The 25,282-nt window shown below is 45.8% G+C and overlaps 1 protein-coding gene across 1 annotated transcript in view; it reads left to right on the top strand.

The window, feature by feature from the left end:
• The first annotated feature begins 13,203 nt into the window (after nt 1-13,203).
• The window catches only part of TRANK1 (tetratricopeptide repeat and ankyrin repeat containing 1), a 124,934-nt gene continuing 112,855 nt past the window's right edge, over nt 13,204-25,282 (top strand). The window contains exons 1-4 of the mRNA XM_066585630.1: nt 13,204-13,253; nt 15,969-16,100; nt 20,946-21,072; nt 25,096-25,246. Coding sequence (XP_066441727.1) covers nt 15,970-16,100; nt 20,946-21,072; nt 25,096-25,246 — 409 coding nt within the window. The 5' untranslated portion in view covers nt 13,204-13,253; nt 15,969. The remainder of the gene's footprint in view (nt 13,254-15,968; nt 16,101-20,945; nt 21,073-25,095; nt 25,247-25,282) is intronic.

The raw sequence follows: 25,282 nt of genomic DNA, 5'->3' as shown, positions 1-25,282 counted from the left end.
TTGTCTATAGCCATCAATGGGAGAAGGCAAGGCAGACCAGCCCTTAGCCCCACTCCCTCCCATTGCACAGAACAAGCAGGGAGAAACAGAGGTGAGCCTGCATGGGGGGGAGGAGAACAGAGGGAGGGAGCTTAGCAGCCACACTGCTAAACTCCCTCCCACCTACGGCCGACGTATTCTGGCCCAAAACATAGTTCCAGGACTATGTGTTGGGCCCAACGTAAAAACGCTCGCTGCTATATTGGCTTGGCCGGGCGTTTTTACGTGTTGCAAAAACGCCCATGTGATGTGATGCATTGGAATCCAATGCATCAGATCACAGCACATATCGGCCGACCGTGGGAAAAAGGCCCTAAGGCCTCATGTCCACGGAGAAATTATATTTATCAAATTCGCACGTGAATAAAAAACGCAAATCCGCATCCCATAGGAAAGCATTGACCATCCGCAGTTAATAAAACAGCTGCGGATAGTATTTTAAGTGATTTGCGGATTTTATGTGCGGGGAAAAAAAGCGCAACATGCTCCATTTTAGTGCAGATCATGCGTGCAGGAACTCATAGAGCTCATATCTCAATTGATCTCCCGCATGAAAAAAGACAATTATACCGCATCCGCAGCAGAAATCCTTGCGGGCCTGATTTTCCCCGTGGACATGAGACTTAGGGGTTAAAATAAAAGTGGTAGCCCATGTGGTGGAACCTCATCATGCAAACATTTCCACCCTCATAGGCCGCCTGCAGACGAGCGGGTCGGATCCGGCAGCGAGAATTCTCGCTGTGCGATCCGACCCGAGCGCCTGCAGGGACGAGCGCGTACTCACCCGCGCCTGGCGGCCCCGGCTCTTTCATGTGCCGGCTGCCGCGCAGCCGGCGCATGCGCAGACCGGAGCCGGCGGCCGGGTGAGTGCGTGCCCCGCAGAAAATTAGAACATGCCGCGGTTTGTTTGCCGCGCGAGATTTCGCGCGGCCAAACCGCGGCCGTCTGCATAGGAGTGCGTATTTTAATGCACTCCTATGCAAACTTTCAGCTGCGGAAATCCCGCGGCGGGATTTCCGCTCGTCTGCAGGCGGCCATAATCTGGTGAAACACCAGGAGCAACAAATAGAATGTCAGGAAGAAAATTTTTAAATAGGGAGCCTGCACACGAGCGGAAATTCCGCAGCGGGATTTCCGTCACTGGAAGCCTGCATAGGATTGCGTTAATAAACGCAATCCTATGCACATGGCCGCGGTTTGCCCGTGCGAAATCTCACGCGGCAAACAAACCACGGCATGCTCTATTTCTGTGCGGCCACGGGTAAGTACGCGCTGGTCCCTGCAGGCGCTCGGGTCGGTCCTGCGGCGAGAATCCTTGTCGCCGGATCCGACTCGCCCGTCTGCAGGCATCCATAAGAAGAAAAGTGCATAAACCCACAAAAAAGGGAAAATAAATAGGTAAATAAAAATTACGTGTAGACGGGGGGATATGAGGGGGTTGCTCAGCACACTTTCTTTTTGCGGTTTGTCGCCTGTGAAGCTTGGGCTTTCCAAAGGAGCAACAGACCTAGCTTTGCTGAAAGCAGTGCATTATTACATAGGCAAACCCAAGTCTTTAAATCCACAGACCCTTTCTCTTGACCAATGTACCCCCTGCTTGTTCTGTGTGTTACCCCTTTTCTTTTTTTCTATTAGTGGAAACTCCCACAATCCTTTGCAGGGTCTCTCTATTAAATCACTGAATTGCTGCTGGTTTGCCTCTTATAGCCTCAGGACAGACACTCCCTGCTGCAGGTAAGTGATCACACTCTAAACATATGGTCTTTGCAGCATTTCCTCACTTGTAATACATAGTTCCCAGATGACAAATTCCAAACAGAAAGGAGATGCATTAAGTGACCAGCCTCATAAGACAAGCAAGAAAGAAGCCTTCACACCCAATCACATGGAAGTTTAAGCAGAAGAACTCCGTCACCACAACTGGTTACAAACAGAACCCCAATGTTAACCCCTAAATGTCTGCATGTCCTAATAGTGAACCTAATAGCTCAGTGCTCACGGTGCGGAATTCGACCGCGGAATTCCGCACCGTGAAATCACCCGACCTCACCCGCGGCATGCTCTATTTGCTGCGGGTGTACACGCGGACGGCTTCTATTGCAGTCAATGGAAGCCGTCCATTACGCTATCTTCCGCTGTAGCACAGCGGAAGATAGCGTGAAACCGCTTCCCCGCCTGCCGCTTCATATGACGCGGCCGGACGCGTCATGTGATGCGGCGGGTGCGTCACGCCAAAGCGTCATGCGGGAGCGAGGACGCCGGATCCGCAGGTAAGTATGGGGTCTCTGGGGGGCGCCGTGATGGGCTCCGCCGTGGAATTCCGCGGCGGAGCCTGTCACGGCCGTGTGCAGCCGGCCTAAGGGCTCACTTGTATATGCATATAATATGCAGTGCTAAAAATCCATTGATTTCTATTGGCCCATTCACACCTGCGTTTTTTTTCAAGCACGCATTATACAAGTGACGAAAAAGCATGTCCTGTTTTGGTACATATTGCGCATGTAATACGCACAAATACAAGCTATGGGGATTTAACATATGCAGCAAATACACATGTATTTGCATCTTTGCTGTGTACTGTGTATTTTATGCATGTGAAAAATATGCATGTTATACATGGGACACGTGTGCTCATGTGAGGAAACCCTTAAAGACCAGCCTACTGGTATTTTTTGATCACTTTATATTACATTTTTTTCTTGCAGATGGTGTGACCCAAAAAGCGCAATTCTAGAGTTATGTATCTTGTATTTCTGATGACATTCACCCTGCAGGATAAATAATGCTTTGCTTCGATGGATTGAACTTGTATGGATGTGGCGATACCAAAGATGATTTTGTCTAAAGTGTGTGTGATTTTTTTTAATTTTTTTATTTAAAATATGGGAAAAGGGATTTTTTGTTTTTGATGTTTTTTTTTACCTTTATTTTTTCTATTAAAACTTTTTTTAAACTCATTTAAGTCCCCACAGGGTCATTTGCCGGCATGCGCAGTGGCACACGCAGTGCCATGCGCTGCACATACGCAGTCTCTGCCGACTCTCTGCTGGCAGAGTGTATGCGCTGTAATGCGTAGAATGCTGCAGGAGACCCACAGTGTTGGCATACACCCGTATGAACGAGCCCTCAGGGCCTCAACAGATGGACATATGTGCGAATACGCTCCCGCAGCGAAGTGTATTTGCGCATGAGCAAGGTTTGTCCGCAGGGTTACACCATGCACTTTGATTCTTTGAACCTGCCATAGATATCTATGAGAACGAACCCCCTGAAATCACGTTTTACAGATGTGACTTTCACGTGTGCCAACACGCTCATCTGTTTAAGTCCTTCTAGCCACAGCCCGGATGTTGGCACCTGCTACTGCACATATACACTAGGGGCTACTCAACAAGCATTGCTGATGCAGGTATAAGACAGCAGGAGAGGTCAGATCAGCAGAGAACAGGATGTGTGTGCGCACAGCCTGTAGGAAAAATCCGTACTCCGAGACTGAGTCACTAGGGGTGACAGCCAGGGAACGGGGAGCCGGGTAAGAATAAGAAGTACACCCTGAGACTCCATGGGGGATATTTTCTGGCATAAATAAGTTAAGTTTTTGCTCCAGCACCTCTTGCGTTAAAATGTGTGACTTTTTCTTTTCTTCCACTTTTTAAAAAAGTGGGTGGGGCTTTCAGGAAGGGGTATAGCCGCCCCACACTGACAGATTTATGTATAATTTACGCCAAAAACTGACAAATTATGCCAGAAATGTACCCCTGTCTGGGAAGGCACGCTGAGCTGCAGGAATGTGCAGAGGTGCGGGCACCTTTGTGTATTCCATGCTCCGGAAATCGCAGGCTTAGAAAATCTCCCTCGTTTTTTGTCCTACGAACGCCACAACTTAGTTTTATGGAGCTTATCAGATGTGCCGCTTTCATCACACAAGGCACAAATCAGCTGTTAGATCTGAACGTGAGTGACTCATAACAATAACCAAAGCCGAAGAAAAGAAACCTCTTTGTATTTTCAGTTTCGTTTCCTCCTGTTTGTTTACACGGAGCAGAGAGTTATGTGTCCTTCTGACATACAAGTTTCTGTTCTCACATATGATGTAGCTGCCAGGAAAACGTGATTACAGTGACCTCTGATAACAGAAACTTTGGGTTTTGTCTCTTTAGGTCACATTGATAGAGAAAGTATCAGTTTCTACAGAGGAGCCAGATCACATGTAGAAGTTGGTTGGAGAATCAAAGGGAGCCATGGTATTAGTGTATCTTGACGCCACCAGAAGCTAGGGGTTTGGCAGGAGGAACACCCCTGTCACACCCCTAGCTCCTGATTGGGTCAAAGTGTGAAGGTCCTAGGAGCATGTCCATGCCGTCGCTCCCTGACTGTCTGCGGCTGTACGCCGCTTCTCGGTGTCTCTTCTGGGCGCTGTCGTCTACCTGCTCCCGTTCGCCGAAGTTTTTTTTATGCCCGCTGCCCTACTGCCTTCCCCAGAGCCTCCCCGTCCCCCTTCCTCAGTGGAACCCACCGCGGCCATTGTTCCCTCAGTGTCTGCCACAGTCGCTGTCTGCTGCGATGTGCTGGGAGTGCAGAGAGGCCGAACGGCAGCTCAGGGTGTCTGTTCTCGGCACTGTTGTGTCCCTGCTCCTGGCCGCCGAGGTAACACCGAGAAGGGGGAGCGCTGCCGCCTGCTCTGAACGGCAAGCCGAGGTGAAACTTACATGGTGGTGGTGTGCCTCGCCGCTGTTAAGTTCGCCGCAAGATGAAAGTGAGGGGTTGGGGGCCCGTCCTCCGGTAATGCCGGCGCGCAGCCCTGTGGAATCCCTGCTGCAGACCCTGCTCTCTGCTTCCCTTCCACACGGGGCTGCAGCAGGGTCGGCTGTCTGCATTCTAAAGGAAAACTTTAGTGTGATGCCAGGACCTGAAGGGTGAACAAGCTGTGCAGCCAATCACATACAGGGGGCATCATTCCCCTGTCAATCTTGATTCCACCAGGACTTCCTTGTGGCGTCAAGATACACTAATACCAGAAGCCAAAACATGCACCATCTGATAGACTGCAGGGCTGCTCAATGTCCATAGATTTTGGTAGAATGCAATATGAGCACGCTAAATGTTCAGTACAGCCTAAAAATACAGCCACCCAGCCCACATTGGGAGGGGTGACTAACATAGTCTGCACATATGAACTGTACCATATGGTCGGGTTTTTTTGCATTTGTTTTTTCCACAAAAAAAAAAAAAACTTGCCCCAATTAGCTGCTGATTAGTTATGAAATGTAAAACAACTTTTGTGTTGCTTGCAGTGGTGCTTGCCTCACTGTTGGTGTGTGGGAGTTTACCTGTGTGCTTCAGTTATGCAATTTTTTGCTGTTTTCTTAGACTTTTTGATAAGAAAAAAATGTCTAAAATAAAAACATAAAATGGGTGACCAAAAACACGACGAAAAACAAAGCAAACAATCCAATTATTTATTACAAGCTAGAGATAAATGTCAGAAAAAACTGTAAAAACTGAAAAAAGTCCAAGAATGGTGTTTTTGTATCGGAATGCTGCATTTTGTATAACAAGGCCTTATGCATAAAACGCGCGAGTCACGCAGCATTTTATCACCGTGTGAGCGGCTACTATCATGTATGGCAGCGATTGTGCACTACACATGAAAGTGTATCTCACGCACACTCTTGTGTGCAGCCTGACTTTTTAAAAAAAAATTCCCTGCTCTCTCATAGTGGCGTTGCGTACGCATTGCATTGCGTCTGGACAGCGTTGCATATGTTGCCCATAGAGAAGAATAGGGCTGTTCATGCGTGATACATCATGAAATAGAGCACGCTCCCATCTTTTTCTCATGCGTATCTGCACGCAATGTGTACATGCAAGCGTGAATGGCTCAGTGAAAATCAATGTACTTCACTGCGTATCACGCAACTGAAATCCCAGTTGTGTGAATGAACCCTTTTTGTTAATGGATATGCAATGCTGCGGCTCGTCCGTGCAGGTGACTATTACAGATTCTGCAAATCAAATCAGTTTGTGTGCAGCCGGCTGAAATCAGAAAAACTGCCACGCAAATACGAAAACCTTTTGGAAAAAATACAAATTTTGATAAATACTGTTTAAACTGTGAAGAAGCTTCTGGTGCCTTCAGACGGGGCGTTTCAGTGGAAAAACACATTTCTAGCTGCGGTTTGTTGTTCAGCGAGACATGCTGCAGCCAGATGTTTGCTGTAGGAATTGTGGAAGTGACAAAACAGACTTTTCCCCAGTCGTCTCCACGACAGCACCAATTGAGATTGCCTCCTCCTGATAGGACAGGAACATACTGAGAGGTTAACCCCCCCCCCCCTTCCCCACTTTTCTCAGTGTCTTCCTGTCCTGCCAGGAGGCAGGATCTCTGAGAGGGGCTGGTGGAGAAGCCAGCCAGGATTTACTTACAGGCGGATCGGAGGGCAGTGGGTCAGCCTGTCCTCCCTTCCAAGCCAGACAACTCCCGGGACGCCACATGGGGTGGTAACCCCCGGGCCAGGTTCCTCCCGCAGCTGCCCATGGGGGGTACAAAGCGGGAGCCTCAGTCCCCCTCGTCCTCCCTGCAGAAGTTAGAGCGCGGTGCTCCAGGAAGCCCTTCGACGGCGGGGGGCGGGGCGCCGCGTCACGTGTCCAGCGCGATGACGTCATCGCGTCTGCATCAGGTGCGGAGGGGGCGGGGCTTAGCGCAGGAGCGTAAAAATAAAAAAAAAATAGGAACCTGACAGAAGCCAGAACAAACCAGCACTACAGGTCGCAGGGTGTTTGCAGCACCGGTATAGTAATGAGTGCTCCAGCCCCAGAGACAGCTGAAACCTCAGCCTCAGCGGCCGTAAGTAGCCAGTGCGGCAAAAAATACAATGCAAATATCCAGTGTATTGTGTATGGAAAATTGCATATTTACCTGCAAAAATGCTTTATTTGTCAGGGGGATAAAAAAGACATTACCCCCAGAACAAAACTCAGAAAATGCGTGGAATGCGGGATAAAACTGCCAGCTACGTACCAGAGGCCTCTATGCAAGGCATGCGTAGCTAGGCTAGTTAAAGAGGAATCGGGAGGACGTTAGGAAGCTGTTGAAAGAAGAGGTAGATCAGCCCTAACGTCACAGCTGGCGCTGCCAGCGAAACGCCAGAAAAGGGCGTATGTTCCTGACGAGCCTTCCAACTCCGAGAGTTCTATCGGGTCGGAGCAAGAGGAACAGGCGGTCGAGGAGTCCTCAGATTAGGAGGACTACAAAAAATACTTATTCCATCAGGACGACTTAATGGAATTGATTAAGTCAGTCAGGGCTACACTAAAAATGGAAGAGCCCAGAGAACCACGTACCCTACAAGATGAGATATTTGGGGGACTAGGGGAGAGGCGCAAGCATACCTTCCCTGTCCACAAGAATATCACCAAAATAATCCAAAAAGAGTGGAGGACGCCGCACAGTTAAAAGATCCCATGGATCGCAAAGCTGAGGGCAGCGGCAAACATACTTAGGCCAGGGATCGCAGCCACTTGTGTGGCGCAAACTCTGGGGGTATGGCTAGAACAGCTACAGCTACACCTAACCAATAAGACGCCGAGGGAACAGATCCTAAATTTGCTTCCAATCCTACGTATAGCAACAAATTTCCTAGCGGACGCCGCGGCCGAAACTGTCAAACTCTCGGCGACAGCTACAGCCCGGTCTAACTCAGCCAGAAGAGTGTTATGGCTGAAATCGTGGTCAGGCGACCTAGCCTCAAAAAATAAGCTATGCGCCCTCCCGTTCTACGGCCAGTTTTTGTTCGGATCGGACCTTGACAAGATTCTAGAGAAGGCAGACGACAAAAAGAAGGGATTCCCGGAAGAAAAGCCACAGAGAGGGAAGACCTTCTTCCGGGCCCCAAGGCAACAGACAGAGGCCTACCGAGGCAAGGGCAAGACAGGCCGCTGGAGTTACCCCAAGGGGGGCAGAGGAAGGAACATCCTCTTTAACCCCCACCAGGGGGAGCCAAAGCAGAGACCCTGACGCCATCCCCGTAGGGGCAAGGCTGGGGGGCTTTGTGGATCAAGGGGCCGCGATTTCCGAAGGCCCATGGATCCCAAAGATCTTACAGCAGGGATACCGGACAGAGCTGGTGTCCCTCCCCAGAAGAAAATTCATGATCACAGGAGGCTCCAAACAACAGTTACACCTACTAAGGCAAAGCGTTGGGGACCTGCAACAACTAAATGCAATATCCCCCGTACCGCAAAACGAGGAAACCCAGGGCCATTATTCCAGGCTCTTCCTAGTAAGGAAACCATGTGGGAAACAGCGGATGATAGTGAACCTGAAACCTCTGAACACCTGCATCAGATACAGAAAATTCAAGATGGAGTCCATCTCCTCAACGATAAAGTTGATTCCCAAAGGAGCCTACATGGCATCCATCGATTTAAAGGATGCTTATTTCCACATACCGATCCACGAGGGGTCCCGGAAATACCTAAGGTTCGCAGTGGATATGGGCAAAGGAATAGAGCACCATCAATTCAGATGCCTGCCCTTCGGGATCTCCTCAGCACCCAGAATCTTCACCAAAATTATGGCAGAGGTAGCCGCCTACCTGAGGAAGAAGTCGGTCCTAATAGTACCCTACCTGGACGATATTTTAATAATAGCAGAGTCCAGAGAACTCCTAACGAAACATCTGAGGATAGTGCTAGAACTTCTCCAATCCTTAGGATGGATCATAAACTGGGAAAAATCCAGCCTAGATCCCGACAAACAGAAAACGTTTCTGGGTGTAACGCTCGACTCAGAATCACAATGCTCCTGCCTACCCGAGGAGAAAATACAAAAAATCCGACGGCTAGTCAAAACCTTTTTACGGAGACGATTATGCACAATTCGGGAAGCCATGTCTCTCCTGGGAAGCTTGACTTCATGCATTCCAGGAGTGGCATGGGCCCAGGCTCACACCAGAGCCCTGCAAGCCTCAGTCCTATCCACGTGGGACAAAAAGCAGTCCTCTCTAGGGACAAGAATGTACATTCCAAGCGCGGTAAAAACATGTCTGCGTTGGTGGGCATCCCCAGAGAACCTGCGGAGAGGGGTTCATTGGCTACAAAACCCAGCCACTCGCATCACAACGGATGCAAGCGCCTGGGGATGTGGAGCGCATGTGGGGAACCAGTTCTTTCAGGGCCCATGGCCTCAAAGGACAAAAGAACAGTCCTCAAATTACAGGGAACTACAGGCCGTATGGCAGGTCCTACAGCAGTTAGGGAACTCGCTACGTGACCAGCATATAAAGATACTGTCGGACAATATCACCGCGGTCGCCCATATATGACACCAAGGGGGCACAAGATCTCCCGCTCTGCAAAACATCGCACAGAAAATTTTCCAGCTCAGTGGTTTACAGTTCTTTTGATCAGGCAGTGCTTCTAGTCAGAAAAGCGGGAAAGCGTGCTCATCTAGCAAAAGCCGATATCGAATCGGCTTTCTGGTTATTGCCCGTGCATCCGGAATGTTTTCACTTACTGGGTTGCAAGGTGGACAACCAATTCTTTTTTGACATGTGTTTGCCGATGGGGTGCCCCATTTCATGTTATTACTTCGAGCTATTCAGCTCCTTCCTGGAGTGGATGCTGAGGTACGAGACGGGCATTTCATCGGTGACACACTACCTGGATGATTTTCTGTTCATTGGTAGAGTCATCGGGTGATTGCGGGTTTTTGTTAGACACGTTCCGGCAACTCATGCATCATGCTGGGGTTCCGCTATCCGAAGAAAAGACCATGGGTCCAGTGACTCGGCTTACTTTTCTCGGGATAGAGATAGACACGATTGACATGGTCTTCAGGTTACCGGCGGATAAAGTAGCTTGGCTTCGCCAGTCGGTGAAAGAAGTGCCATGTTGTAAAAAGGCTACATTGTAGCAGGTGCAGGTCCTCCTGGGGTTGCTAAATTTTGCGTGTAAAGTGATACCCATGGGCCGCGTTTTTTCCAGACGGTTATCTTTGGCGACAGTGGGGGCCAGAGAGCCCCATCATTTCATACGAATCACGCAAGGAATCAGAGCGGATCTACACATTTGGCGTGTATTTTTGGATACGTTCAACGGGCAAGTGGTGTGCCCGAAGGAAGAGTGGTCGGGCTCTGATCTGTGTTTGTTCACCGACGTGGCCGGGTCAGTTGGTTTTGGGGTTATTTTCCAGAACAACTGGTGCAGGCAGTCCTGGCCAGGAGCGTGGTTGGAGCGGCAATGGAATAAAAACATTACTGTGCTGGAGTTTTTCCCACTGGTGGTGGCGCTGGAGTTATGGGGCGAGGAGCTCCAGGATCGTAAGATATGTTTCTGGTCTGATAACGCGGCGGTGGTACACACCATTAACAAACAGTCTTCGGCTTCTCAGCCTGTGTTGGCCCTTTTAAGGCACGTGGTTTTACGATATTTGCAGCGTAATGTGTATTTACAAGCAAAGCACGTACCGGGTTATAACAATGGAGCGGCTGACGCACTCTCTCGTTCGCAGATGGAGCTGTTCAGGGAGCGGCACCCACAGGCGGCTGCCAGGGGGGGGTATGCTGCCCGCCTTTCTTATGGAGTCTGGCAGAAGAGAGTTGCTGAGGCTGGTGGAATCCTCGGTGGCGGTTGCGACATGGAAAACCTATAAGGCGGTTTGGTCGACGTGTTTGTCTTTTGCTGGGGGCAGCATGGTGGGGGGGCAATAGCGCCCGCGCGGCAACCCTAGTCATGTTAACATCGTTACGTGCAAAATGATCGTCGGTTGATGTAGCTAAAAGACATTTGTCAGGTGTCGCGTTCTTATTAAAATTACACGGCGTTAAGGATGTGACCAAGGACTTTGTTTTCCGGCAGATTGTTCGCGGTTGGAAGAAGGATAAGGGGCGGGTAGATTCTCGTCGCCCCATTACATATTCAGTACTTAATAAATTATTGGAGGTGTTGAAATCCACATGCACAAACGGTTCGGAAGCGTTGTTGTTCAGAGTGGCGTTTTTACTCGCTTTTTACGCAGCGCTCAGGATCGGAGAGTTAGTATCCGCCAATAAGAATAAAACCGGAGGCCTGCTTTGCAATGACGTTCTCATGACGTACGGTTCCTTACGGGTTCGGGTCAGAAAATCTAAGACTGACATTTATGGTAGAGGGGAATGGCTATCGATTAGCAGATTGGGCACACGCTGGTGACCGGTGGGCACAGTAGGTCATTACATGGCTACTAAGGCGCAGAGCGAGCAATTTTTGGTTCATTCCTCAGGGCTTCCACTTACCCGGTTCCAGTTTGCGTCGGTTTTTCGGACCTCGTTAAGAGCAGCGGGTTTTGAGCCGTCAGAATTCGGGACACACTCATTCAGGATTGGCGCTGCGACTATGGCTGATGCAGGCGGCATGAACGAAGAAGGATTAAAGAGGCTGGGCAGATGGAAATCCCAGGCATACAAATCCTATGTGAGGCCGGACTTGATGGTCGAATAACGCTGGGTTACCGGTTTACGTTTTGTTGACAAAGTTATTTTTGTACAGTTTTTTCCCAATACGTGTTTTTTCTCTGTTTTATTTTCCCAGCCGGGGAGCCGTGGAGGGTGTACATCATTGGTCATTCATACATCTATTGGGCGGAAAGGAGGGCATTGGTAAGACCAATGGGAAAGAACTTAGGCTTGACCGGAACGTCCGTAACTTGGCGCGGTGTACGGGGATTGCAATGGCCCAAATTGCTGCAAATGGTAATGGATATAAGCAGGCGGACCCCCTGGAGGGTGGTTTTGGTCGTGCACGCCGGGGGGGAACGACCTTGGCAAAATAAAGATGGCGGATCTCTTGGTGATAATGAAGCAGGACATACTTCGTTTTCGTGACTGCTTCCAGGAATCGATCATGGTATGGTCGGACATAGTGGCAAGGAGACACTGGAGAGGAGCGAGAGACCCGGCGGCAATAGAAAGGGTCAGAAAATTAGTCAATTTGAAAATGTCGCAGTTTGTTCGGTCATTAGGCGGTATTGCGGCACGACATTGGGAGCTTGAAGATATGGAAAAAGGAGCATTGAGGGAGGACGGCGTCCATGTCAATGATGTCGGATTGGATACTTTTTTATCGGGTTTGCAGGATGGAGTAGAAGCAGCTTTAGTGCAGGTCGGTGGGGTGGGACGGAATGCGCCATAGGGATACGGCACATCCCGTGTGGCCTGGAGTTATTCCATGCTGGATAGGTATAGTCGAGGAAGGTTGGCAAGCCAAAGGATCGGGGCTTACGAACGTCCTCTAGGACGGTTTACGGACTCAGAAGGCTAACCTTACAGCATGGAAAGGGTTTTGGTTTGAGAAAAGTTAAAATTATTGAGTTATATGAAAATTTTAATAAAGCTGTGGCCTACCCCACATTTATACAGCAAGAAGTTGTAGACGTATTTATTTTGTAGAGTAAGTGAGCAAGTAGTTAAAGTTAATGTCCCCAGTCTGCATTTGAAACAGAATCATATAAATCTTTGAATTATGCACAGATCAAAAGCAGTTTGTATATGTCCTGACAGACACGGGCTGGAGCTGCAGTACCGCATTGCGGTTTACAATCTGCTACTTTTTGTCTGTGCTTAATAAAAAGACTGCGCTGACTTTTCTGTGTTGCAGCTCAGCGATATGCAGGATTAAAAAAAAATGTCAACACAGTCGTAAACAGAGACAATTTAAAGAAGTGTCAATACTTTGTAGAATTTGTAATTGCACAGGCATTATACTCTCGGAGGGCTCTGCACAGGCTGTGTAACTGGTGGACTGCCGGGGGTGCATGTGTTAAACCAGAAATGCCTGAGGTCACAGTATTTGTGTAAGGAGGACGTACAAGTCCTCACACCCAGCAGAATACTTGAAAATGAAACTGAAACTTTTCCCAGTTCCTTGCTCTGACGTTAGTAGGCTGATCCTAAAAGCAGACTTTATAAGAGGAAGCAAGTAGAGACCCTACACTGACTGCTCGTCACTAGAAGGGACCGGACGGCTGCTCGTCACTAGAAGGGACCGGACGGCTGCTCGTCACTAGAAGGGACCGGACGGCTGCTCGTCACTAGAAGGGACCGGACGGCTGCTCGTCACTAGAAGGGACCGGACGGCTGCTCGTCACTAGAAGGGACCGGACGGCTGCTCGTCACTAGAAGGGACCGGACGGCCGCTCTCCTTACTTTGTGACGCCTTTGTTTTGTAGCACTAAGGTAATGTTTATTCATTATTACGCTTAGACGCCCGCTGCCACAATGCCAGTTGTAGCGGAGAAAATCATGCGTTTGTGTGCCCTCCAGTATGTGTGGACGTTACACATGCATGAGTCTTCCAAATGCTTGAAAACTGATGGGAATAGGAAATGCCATGAGTTGTTTTTCCATGTGGACCATGGGTTTGTGTGAAAAAACGTTCAGGTGTATATAACCTATTAGGCTATAATGAGGGCCGTGTACTATCTGTGGAATTACACAGACCGTACATACCCTGTAAATATTTTAGCTTACCTCACATTATACTTTATCTTTGTAGCTTTTCTAATTTAAAGGGGTTGGCCAACATACATTTTGTGGTTGAAAGCAGGTTCCCTGTTCGATGGGGCTGTGAGATTAGCTGCAGCAGACTGTAATGTGCTGTACATACACTGCAGCAGCCTGTAAGATGTGTTGCAGCGGGTAGAGGTGAGTAGAGTTGGACCGCTCTGTTCTTTATACCCTGCCTGTCATCAGGGAGCAGGATACAGCTGAAACAATAGTATCAGCTGTATTCCACTGTGAATCGCTGATAACTGATCACTGATCTTTCAGCATGCTGAAAGACAATGATGAACAATGGCCTAACGAAAACTGCACAATGTCCGTGCAGTTACACACAACGATTATCGCTCAAAAGAGCGAATTTTGAGCGATAATCGTTGTCTAAATGGGCTTAAGTCCATTCAAAACTCATGCGAGTTTCTCGCCCGTGTGAATAAGTGCTAACATTTACATTCCTGGATTCACCTAGATTTAGTCCTTAGGCTTGGTTCACAGTTCTAAAACTATGTGAGATTCCCTTTAAGGATCCGAAAACCAGCTCGTGCGGTGACCAATACATATTGATTTCACTATTTTGTGCAGTATTTGTGAAAATTTAAGAAAAATATTTGAGGAAAAAAAGGAAAAACCTGTGTAGGTACTTTGGTTACAGCAGTAAACCTGTAAGCTCTCTCATATCAATGTATTTGTACCTTTACTGTGTAATTTACTGTAAAACAGGCTTGTATCTGCTGTTCGACATATTTAGCAACCATTTATGCCAGAATTTAATGCCATTGAGCCGTGCCCGTCAGTTCCCCACAGTGAAAAGTGTAGAACTTACTGCTTTGTGCTGCTTTTTAAAAGATTGCATAGATATGAATAAGATCAGGTATTTTAGGAGATTAAATTTAAAGGGACTTTGTCCTCCGCTTTCATGTTGCCTGAACTACAAGCAGCATGAGCCCAGGACAGGGGCGCCTGTTATCCCCGTGGGTGTTTTTCTAATGAAATGCTACAGTGTTTCAGAACTAATACACTTTCAAGGCCAACATTAAGCTGAACTGCTGCGGTCTCTCTTCACCGTTGCAAGAAGACTGATAGCGCCCTCTCCACTTTTCTGTACAGGGAGAGAGCAGTCAGTCTTCATTCTACAGGCGAGAGAGGCCGGAGGCGCAACTCTATGACTCAAAACTCGGCTCCGAGGCATATTTCAAAGTGTATTCTAAAACATTGCAGCGTTTCAGAGTGAAACACCAACGGGGGCAGCAGGCATACCTGTCCTCGGGTTCATACTGACCTCAGTTTGGTCAGCATGAACCTGATGACAGAATTCCTTTAAGGGTAGTTCCACATACATGCCATAAAACGTCTGATAGATAAGGGTTCCACCTTTGTCCCTGCATATATCTCAAATTCTGTCCTCCGTAGCTCCTAGTCCCTCGGTATGTTGTGGTTGGAGTCATGAAGACAGACGAGTACACTGCGCTGTACTGTTTCTGTAACTTTAACAAAAGTGAAAGTGAATAAGAGAAACAGTGTAGTACAGTGATCAAATCTGTTTCTACAGGACTGGTGTAGCTCTCTGTGCTACATTAATTTCTATGGGAGTTGTGGAAATCATGCACCTTGGCCGTTCCCGTATTGCCAGCCACCTTATACACAGGAGTATTCCTATCACAGTCATCATTTCCTGAGATGGGAATTCCCTTTAATGGCAGTTATGATTGTTGCAGCAAATTTATCAACTCGTATGTGATTTGTGAGATTTGTAAATATGATTTTTTTTAAACTTTAGAGGGGTTTTCCTGGTCACGAAAAAAGGTTAAATAGGCTTAAAATAAAAATTGAATACTCCCCTATCCCGGTGGCGGGCGGTCTCGTGTCAGTCATTATGCATGTGATCGCTCAGCCACTTACAGGCTTCAGTGGCCATGGAAGAATCACCACTGGGGCTTGGGACTGCCTGCCGCTTCTCCTGGTTCTGTGTAGCGGGCAATGGATGAGGAATAGCCAACATAGGTGAATATTCTGTTTTATTTAATTTTAAGCCCATTTACCTTTTTTTTTTGTGCCCAGCAAAAAATAAATAAATAAATTGTGTATGTGAGTATGTATGTGTATGTATATGTGTATATGTATATGTGTATATGTATATGTGTATATGTATATGTGTATATATATATATGTGTGTGTATATATATATATATATATATATATATTACAAATCACGTCTGGACTTCTTAGCGAGGTCAAAAAAATATACAGTTTAATTCCTTATCAAGTGCCACATTTTGCGTTTTTATGGAAAAATATGACAGAAAAATAAAAACTGTTTACTGATTTTCTTTTTATTCGCAACTAGTATATAAAGTACACAAAGACCTTTAAAACATTATTTTTATTTAACAGGATGGATTTTTTTGCATTATCAAACTTGTTAAAAGGTGAAGGAAATGAACTCTACAAAGCTGGCTGGTACGCACCAGCTCTTCAGAAATATCAGCAGGCCATAGGTGCCCTAGCCCAGGTCTTATTAATGGCGTAAGTACCTAATCATAATTGTGTGTTTGTGTTGGTCAATGTCACTTTTAGGACTGTATAGCTAAAGAAATTGAGCCGCCGCACAAAATATTAGTAACTTTATTAGCCTCTTCCTGACTTCCACCATAGATGTACAGCGGATGTCTGATGTCATTGTGTAGAGTGGCTCGGGAGCTAAGCTTGTATATGCTGCAGATGTCGGCTGTCTTTGACAGGTGACACCCAGTCACACCTGCTGGGATTGGAAATAACTCAGATCATGGCAGTTAACCCTTTTAAAACTCTTAATAAGGAGGAAGCTTCCTCTGTGACCCGAATGGCTTGCCTGTAACAAAAATTGTGGGTGAACGTACGAGTGTCAAAGCAGCCTGAAGCCTTGTGAAGGCTTCCCAGGGCTCCATGTATTTCTGCTGATTAAGCAAACTCTGGCATTGCTCCATAGAAGATCTGCAGAAATGCAATCTACAGCAATACTGAATTATTGTAAAATATTTCCCAGAGGTTGCACAGAAAATACCCCTAGAAGAGAAAAAATTGGTATTGTTGCATCTGTAAATTATTAAAATATCACGTTACTTATCCTGCATGGTAAATGCCATTAGAAATGCCACCCCGTCTAACAGTATGTTAACATGTAGAGGAAATGCTGCAGAATTTCTGCAGCTGAAAATTTTGCAGCAAATTCCACAGACATGTCTGTGTCCTTTTATTTTCTTTAAAGCCACAGTCTGTTGAGGCGATCATTTGCTATTCTGCCTCTTCTCCAATGTAATATTTTACCAGAAATTGAGCTTATATAAACTCGAGCTTTGCTTACAGTGAAGTTTATAACTTTGTATTGAGTGACAGAAATGACTGCATTATTTGGATACCCAGCAACAAAAGGTGAAATTTAAAAAAAATGTACTGTATTTTTCTGACTATTGCCGCTTGCAGACGGCCAGATCGTATCCCGCTGCGAGAATTCTCGCAGCAGGATGCGGTTCTGTGCACCTGCAGAGGCCTGCCGGTTACTCGCTCCTATCCTCTCCTTTCTGCGCTGCGTTCCGGCTGCCGCCCAGCCGGCACGTGCGCGGAGAGGAGCCTGTCCATCACCACTGCCATTTCTGTGCGGGCTTCTGCGAGACCCACACAGAAATAGAGCATGCCACAATTTGTTTTCCACGTGTGTTTTCACGCAGACAAATCACAGCCATCTGCCTAAAATTGTGTTATCTAATGCAATCCTATGCAGGCGGGTACGGGCAGAAATTCTGCGGGAAAAACCTGCCGCGGAATTTCTGCCCGTGTGCAGGGGGCCTATAAGATGCAGTTTTCAGCAAAATAAGATCAGTGTCTACGCCGTATCGTCCAGAAGCAGGAAGGTCTGGTAGATCCAGAGCCTCCTGACCTCTGCCTTCATGATCCGGGGTGCGCTGATGCAGGCGAACTCTGCAGTTACACATACTGCGGCTGCAGTCCTCTCTCTCCTTGCCCGATCCCCTTCAGCAGGAGATCACTTGCATGTCTCTTGGGGTGCAGGTGCTCCTCTGTACACACAGGAATAGGTAATAGCAGAAGGACCGCAGATGTCATAACCATGTGAGCCGGAAGCAGCTGGAAGGGTCATGTTATACTATACCTGTATGTGGGGATTTAGTGGTTAATAAAATCAGTGTTTAACATGCCAGTTGCAGGCATGTGTGTGCATGTATGTAGCAAAGCTGTATGTGAATGCTGCAGACCTTGTATAAAGGGACTTGTTATTTGTATAGCACCAACTTATTCCGCCGTGCTTTCAGGTAATTAAGCTGGGTACTCATTTTACTGACCTCGGAAGGATATGAAGGCTGAGTTAACCTGGAGCCGACTACCAGAACCATGCAGGGATTAAACCTGCAACCTTCAGGTCGTGCGTTAGCGCTTAGGACTGCACTCTGGTGCCTTAACACTGCGTCACAAGAGGCCACTATATAGCACAGTTGTGTATGCTGTAGAGCTATGTGTGTATGTACAATGTGTGCAGCTGTGGATGTGTATTGTGACAACAGGGGATTAGTCACTTCGCAGGATCGCCATCTTTACTTCAGAAACGCACATCCAGGACAGAGTTGGTGATAAAACTTAACAAGTCCGTTTATTATAGCAGCAAAAACAATAACAAAGGTAAGAATTAGAGGTGAGCGAGCACCCAAATTCGAGAGCTCTACTCCAGTAACGAACCCCATTGACTACAATGGTCTTTTTTTTTTCTCTCTCCCTCAACTCTAGTAACCATCTTTGGAATGGACGTACTAGGTTTCATAGGAGCTGACTGTTCACTGCTTACCCCCTTTTCTATGCTGGAGCACAAAAGTTAATGACTGAAGCCCATTCACTTTGTTAGACCCAGAGAGACATTTAAATTAGTATAAAATGTTTTCTGTTCTCTATCTAAAACCAGGGGTGAATAATTTCAAGTTTAAAACATAACATTTATTAAGATAAGATTTTAATATACAATGGGTCTCACCGCTCCTGTAGACCAGTCCATATATCTAAATAGATTTTTCATAAACATTGTTGTATGTCTACAGGAGCCTCCTCTAAAGGGTGAGCTTATAGGGAATGGACAAACTGTCCCTGAATATCCCTAGTAACTAAATCGCCCTATTCATCAATATGCGGGGCAATGGATCTTCTCATGGGACTTAAAGGGGTTGTCCCGCGGCAGCAAGTGGGTCTATACACTTCTGTATGGCCATATTAATGCACTTTGTAATGTACATTGTGCATTAATTATGAGCCATACAGAAGTTATAAGAAGTTTTTCACTTACCTGCTCCGTTGCTAGCGTGCTCGTTTCCATGGAGCCGACTAATTTTCGGCGTCTAATGGCCAAATTAGCCGCGCTTGCGCAGTCCGGGTCTTCTTCTTTTCTCAATGGGGCTCCGTGTAGCTCCGTGTAGCTCCGCCCCGTCACGTGCCGATTCCAGCCAATCAGGAGGCTGGAATCGGCAATGGACCGCACAGAAGCCCTGCGGTCCACCGAGGGAGAAGAATTCGGCGGCCATCTTCAACCGGTAAGTAAGAAGTCACCGGAGCGCGGGGATTCAGGTAAGCGCTGTGCGGTTTTTTTTTTAAGTCCCTGCATCGGGGTTGTCTCGTGCCGAACGGGGGGGGTTGGAAAAAAAAAACCCGTTTCGGCGCGGGACAACCCCTTTAATGGCATTCATCTAAACACTAGAACACCTGGCGGGGGCCAAGAGATCACTGTTGAGGTTCTTTGTATTGGCGACTAGACAAGTGATCCCACTAAAGTGGAAGGTACCGTTGGCCCCCACCAGGTTGATGTGGATAGAAAAATTGGATGAGATCGGATATATGGAGGAACTGTGTGCAAGAGATGAAATGCGTCTCAAGAAACACCTGACGACATGGTATGCCTGGTCCTCGCAACGAGAAACGGTTGAGGTCTCCAATTGGGTCACAAGTGGAATGATTCCCGCCCCCAGGATCCAACCGTCTCTTGACGACTAGAGGCATATAAAACGGACTTGAAGGGAAAGGAACACCAGGTCAGTCTATTCCCCCCCCCCCCCCACACACTCACCCCTCCCCCCCCCCCCACACTCACCCCTCCCCTTCATACTATTCTTCTAACTTTACTCTGTTTCTCTCTTTTCTACACTCTAGATTCTGCTAGAGCTATATCTGACAAATCGTACCAACTATTGTATTAAGTTAGCAATATTAAATGGTTTATAAAATACCTTAAGGTATAATGTTCCAGATTACAACTAAGAACCAGACAGGAGGTAGTTGGTAATAGTTTACTGTTAACAACATAAAATTGTTTGATGATGCAATATGGCCAGAATTACTGGCCCCGGATGATCTATGTTTTATTTCTGTTAAAAGACAAAATTGAATAAAAATATTTTGAACCATAAACACTAGAACACTTCATCCAATATTGCCTATTGCCATCTGCCTCTAAATCACTTATAACATGATTGACATGAGACTTCTCGCAGTGTTGGCATCTTTGTGCTCTCTTTCCTCCATACATTGTTCAGATGAAATAATACACATCTGGAAGAACATCAGTAGAAATGCCTAATTGACAACTTTGTTTGCGATCCAAAGTACGGTGATACTTTTGCAATGTAATTTACCAACAAAAAATTGTAAATCTTAACTATTTTCCCTAAAATCCCAGAGATCCCTTGTGATTTTGCTTACTCTTCCTCTTTAGATGGAACTAGAATTTCTCCAGTTTATTTAGTAATTGACTGACTTTCTTTACTCACATTCTGTTTCATGACCAAATTTGTATGTGAGTTCAATTTGATTCTTCAATTTAACATTAAGTGCCTCAGGATTTGATTTCTCATCAAGTAACCGCTGTATAAATGTAAGGTAACTTGTGGTGGCCTCACGATCCCATTTATTCATGAGCGAAGTGGTTCTACACTTTGTGGCTGGCAACAGTAATCCATAAGCCACGTTGGAACATAGTATGTAAGGCCAAAAAAAGACACATGTCAATCCAGAACCTCCTAGCAGTGACCATAGAATCAACTAAGTGTCCACAGAATAGTTTCTTCTGCAGAAGTACCCAAGTGAAACGATGCGGTGCGCAGAATAAACTTTATGGTCCTGCACTGCGCTTGACTCCATTAACGGGATGTTTCAACAGTCATGCAAGTGTAGTAATCTCTTCCAGTGCCAATCTCAACACTGGAAGAATGTGGCAGAAAGGCTGTAATTAATCCCTTATATAAGGTTTATGTCAGCTGAGTGGTATCGGGCGCTCTGGGCTGCCCCTGGACACTGTTAGGAGTCACAAATTATTTTGTTAAAGTAAATGTTTTCTTTATGCAGAGATTATAGAAGAGAAATGGCCGTGCTTTGGAACAATTGCGCCAATGCCCTATTTAAACTTCAAAAATGGGAGGATGCATTATGTGCTGCAGAGCAAAGTATAAACTTGTGTCCATCTTATGTTAAGGTAAGTTGCCTTCTGACCTGTGTACACACAGAAGTGTTTTTAGTGTATACAGAAACTGTGGATATTAATCCTTTCCCATCCTGTGCTATACAAAACAGGACTGGTGCTTGGTCTTTAATGCAAAGCACCACAAGCGTATGTCTCCACAGCGGCACCCCCACAACGTACAACGTTACTGCTGTCGGTAGCACGTTGCCTGCTCACATGTGCTACCAACAGCCATGATTTTACCAGCAGTGCTAACAAGCATGGGAAAGGGACTTGGAAAACAAACAAAACTGAAGCAATAAGGATGGAATTGTTGAACTCGACATCCTCCCAAAAACCAAAATGTATGGTGCACGCTGGGTGTCAGTGTATGGAGTAGTCCTGGGAGCTGAGCCTGCTCCATACATGACTGGTTTCAGCCATCTTTGACAGCTGACCCCCAGCTGTAATAGCCTCTGATCGCAGCTGCTTAGCTTTTATGGTTCAAAAAGTATTTTATTGAATACGTCTTATAACACTGGGAAAATCAAGCATTAACATAAACATTATGTGCATAAGTAGTGCTGTACATATCGTCATGAATTGGAATGAAAGATAGGGACCATGAAATCCTGGCTAAAAACTAGTCTGTGACAAATCCACCATAAGTTTTGGGCTTTGTTGCTCTTATAGGAAAACAAAGACCCGATAAAATAAAAAACCTACCACAGAGTCGGTGACAGAAAGGAAAAAACACGTAATAAGAATGAAGGTTTGGAAAGAAGAGAGTACCAACCTAAGGGAGACTCAGAGGGAAGAAGGGGGAGGGAGTTTTACCCAGTGTAAATCCGCCACCAAATTACCGTCTCAAATCTTTTCTAATTTGCATTAAAAGTCTGAGACCTTCTGTTGGGGTGTCGAACACCTCTTTGGAGCCTGCCTCCAACCTAGATGAAGAGCGAAACTGGATCCATGTTGCACATAGATTATACAACTTGGGAAATGTTTTGTTGTCACCAGCGCACATCTCCTCCATGTGCTGCTTACCTTTTAAATGCTGCTGTCGTTTTTTACATCAGCATTTTAAATGTCCTGATCAGACCTGAGATGTCCAGAATAGCCCCAACAGCCATGAAATTGTAGGGTACCGTCCGGGTGTCATCGAAGCTGGGTGGCTTCTGAAGACCTACAGGGATGCCATGCATGATTGCCGATTCAGACATGCCTTTAGCACATCTTAGTAGAATGCTGGTGAAACAATATTGCATTATAATTGTATAAGCAATTGGACTATCACTAATTTAAGTCCCATAAGGGGGCTAAAAATGTGTAAGTAAAAAAAAAAATTTAGAAAAAATGAAAAACACTGAATTAAACTTTCCCAGGTGCATTAAAAAATGTGGAAATTGGTATCTCTGCATCCATAAAGGTCCAATTTGTTAAAATATCACATTATTAATCCTACATGGTCAACACCAGCAGTAGAAAAAAATATATAACGCCAGTATTGTGCGTTTGACATCACGTCGGCACTAAGAAAAAAAATTGAATAAAAAGCAACCAAAAAGTCATATGTACTCCAAAATAACAGCAATAAAAACTACAGGCCAGACCACAAAAATAAGCCTACATACAACCCCATGGACTGGAAAACAGAAAAGTAATGGGGGTGTCAAAAAAAACTTTTTAAAAGGTAGTTTAAGTTTTTTGGGTTTTTTTTCGTTTAAGTAGTACAACATAAAACGATATACATTTTGCATTGTCTTCATTGTTCTGACTCCTAGAATAAAGATAATGTGATTTTGCCACTGATTCTTTATTGTATCAAAACCGTCTTGCATCATTTCAGGGAAGTAGCGATCCTCTGCTGCGGCTTACAATGGGAATGGTTTCAATGAGAAACCTAGCATTGCACTCGTGTGCACCTAGCACGTGATGCAATGCTGCTGCCAACCCCATTGCAAACAATGGGCGATGCAATGCAAGGGCACGCTCAAAGGTTGGACTTGCTGCTCGTGTGTATGACCCCATTCAAAACAATGGAGTTCATATTCGTGCGAGATTCGTGCGTCTTACAACACACAAATCTCCCGCAGGAATCTCAGCCATGTGAAGCCTGCCCTAAGATACACCGGGGTAGGAGTTGGGGCCGCTGCTCTGACCCGTGTAGTGGCTGGTGCCCATAATTACACACACAGCTCTCGTTGAGGTCAATGAAACCACAGCCTGCAATTACGAGCTCCGGCCATAGACAGCATTTAACCCCTTAATGACGCGGCTACCTTTTTTTTTTTTCATTTTCGCCGTTTCCTCACCCCTTTAAAAAAATCATAACTCCTTTATTTATCCATCAACGTCGCTGTATGAAGGCTTGTTTTTTGCGGGACGAGTTGTAGTTTTCAATGGTGCTATTTAATGTACCATATAATGTACTAAAAAACTTTTAAAACATTCTAAGTGGAGTAAAATGAAAACGACATTCCACCATCTTTCAGTGCATTTTGTTTCTACGGCGCACAAACTGCAACAAAAATGACATGATAGCTTTACTATATGGGTCAGTACGATTACTACGATACCAAACTTGTATAGTTTTTTTTTTTTGCTTTTTTTACTATACTCCTTTTTTTTTCACAAATACATTTAATTTTTTTCAATTATTTTCTTTGGTCATCTTGTGCGCACAATAACTTTTTTATTTTTCCATCGACGTAGTTGAGCGAGGGCTCATTTTTTGCGGGATGTCCTGTAGTTTTCAATAGTACTAATTCAAAATACATACGACTTTTTGATAGCTTTTTATTGCGCTTTTTCTGGGAAACAGGGTGACTGAAAAAGTGCATTTCTGGCGTTCTTTATTTATTTTTTTCGGCCGACGTTCACCATGTGGGCTAAATAATGTGCTACTTTGATAGATCAGACTTTTACTGACGCTGCGATACCAAATATGTATTTTTATTTTATGATTTAGATTTTTTAATTACAGATATGACAAAAGGGGGGTGATTTAAACTTTTATTACATTTTTATTTTTTTAACAATTAAAAAAACTTTTGATGCTTTTTTTACTTTACTTTTATGTCCCCCTGGGGGACTACAACATGCGATGCTCCTGCTGTATGATGTAATACTACAGCATTACGTCATACTGCAATTTGACAGGCAGCCTATCAAGCCACCCCACGGGGATGGCTTGACCCACAGTCTCCTAAGGCAGCCCTGGGGCCTTTCAGAAGGCCCCCAGCTGCCATGACACCTGCACGGCTCCCCTGATCTCACCGCAGGTGGGGGCGTACGGGACCCCCAAATATCGTTCGGGGGATTTAAATGCCGCTGTCAGAATTGACAGCGGCATTTAAAGGGTTAATAGCCGCGATCGGCCACACGGCCATTTGCAGCTATTGCCCATGGGTGTCAGCTGTAGTAAACAGCTGACGCCCGCGCTGTATGAAGAGAGAGGTCGCCCCGTGACCTCTCTTCATACATACACCGATGCTCCAGGATGTAAATGTACGTCCTGGAGCTGGAAGGCGTTAAAGGGGTTTTCCAATTCTACAGAAAACGGTCGTAATTTAACCAGTAAATTTGCCCCACTGTGTGTGTGACTACTTCAAGGGTGCATTCACACGTAGCTGTGGAAAATCCCTGTTAAATACACACAGTTAATGTTGATTTTTATGTGGCTTTTAATGTGGATCCGCAGCAAACTTCCCCCTTTCAATTGAACGGCTAAATTCTGCGTCAACCATACAAATGCACAGCTGCGGAAAATCCATGCAACCTCTGCTACATGTGCACGTACCCTGATGCACACGTGACTGCAGAAGCATAGAAATAAATTTATTGAAGCAGCTGAACTAAAATCCATTTTGTTCTTTACGATGTCTAGGATTTGTAGAAGTGGTTTTCTAATTTCAGTGTATAAAGCTGCTTCATCGCATGATACAATGTTTTACCGTTTGTGGTACTTTTTATGCCTTCTGATATCTCTGCTTGCAGTCTTTGAATGAAGACCTGAAACCTGGTGTGATATTTTTTTTATTTTCTGCCTTACAGCCTTATTACCGTTTCGGTGTTTCAGCTCTGAAGTTACATAATCCATATCTTGCCTTGAATACACTTGAAGATGGCCTTCGGAGGCTCGATTTGCGGTTATATAGCAAAGACGTAGTAGAATTTCTACATGGAATCTTTATGTGCTTTGAAGGTAATTAATGTCCTGCAGTTTTGCAAATTTTGCAGA

The sequence above is a fragment of the Eleutherodactylus coqui genome, chromosome 12 (assembly GCF_035609145.1).
Source record: "Eleutherodactylus coqui strain aEleCoq1 chromosome 12, aEleCoq1.hap1, whole genome shotgun sequence".
NCBI lineage: Eukaryota > Metazoa > Chordata > Amphibia > Anura > Eleutherodactylidae > Eleutherodactylus > Eleutherodactylus coqui.
The sequence above is the reverse complement of the archived record's forward strand: the minus strand, read 5'-3'. Positions and strand labels throughout refer to the sequence as shown.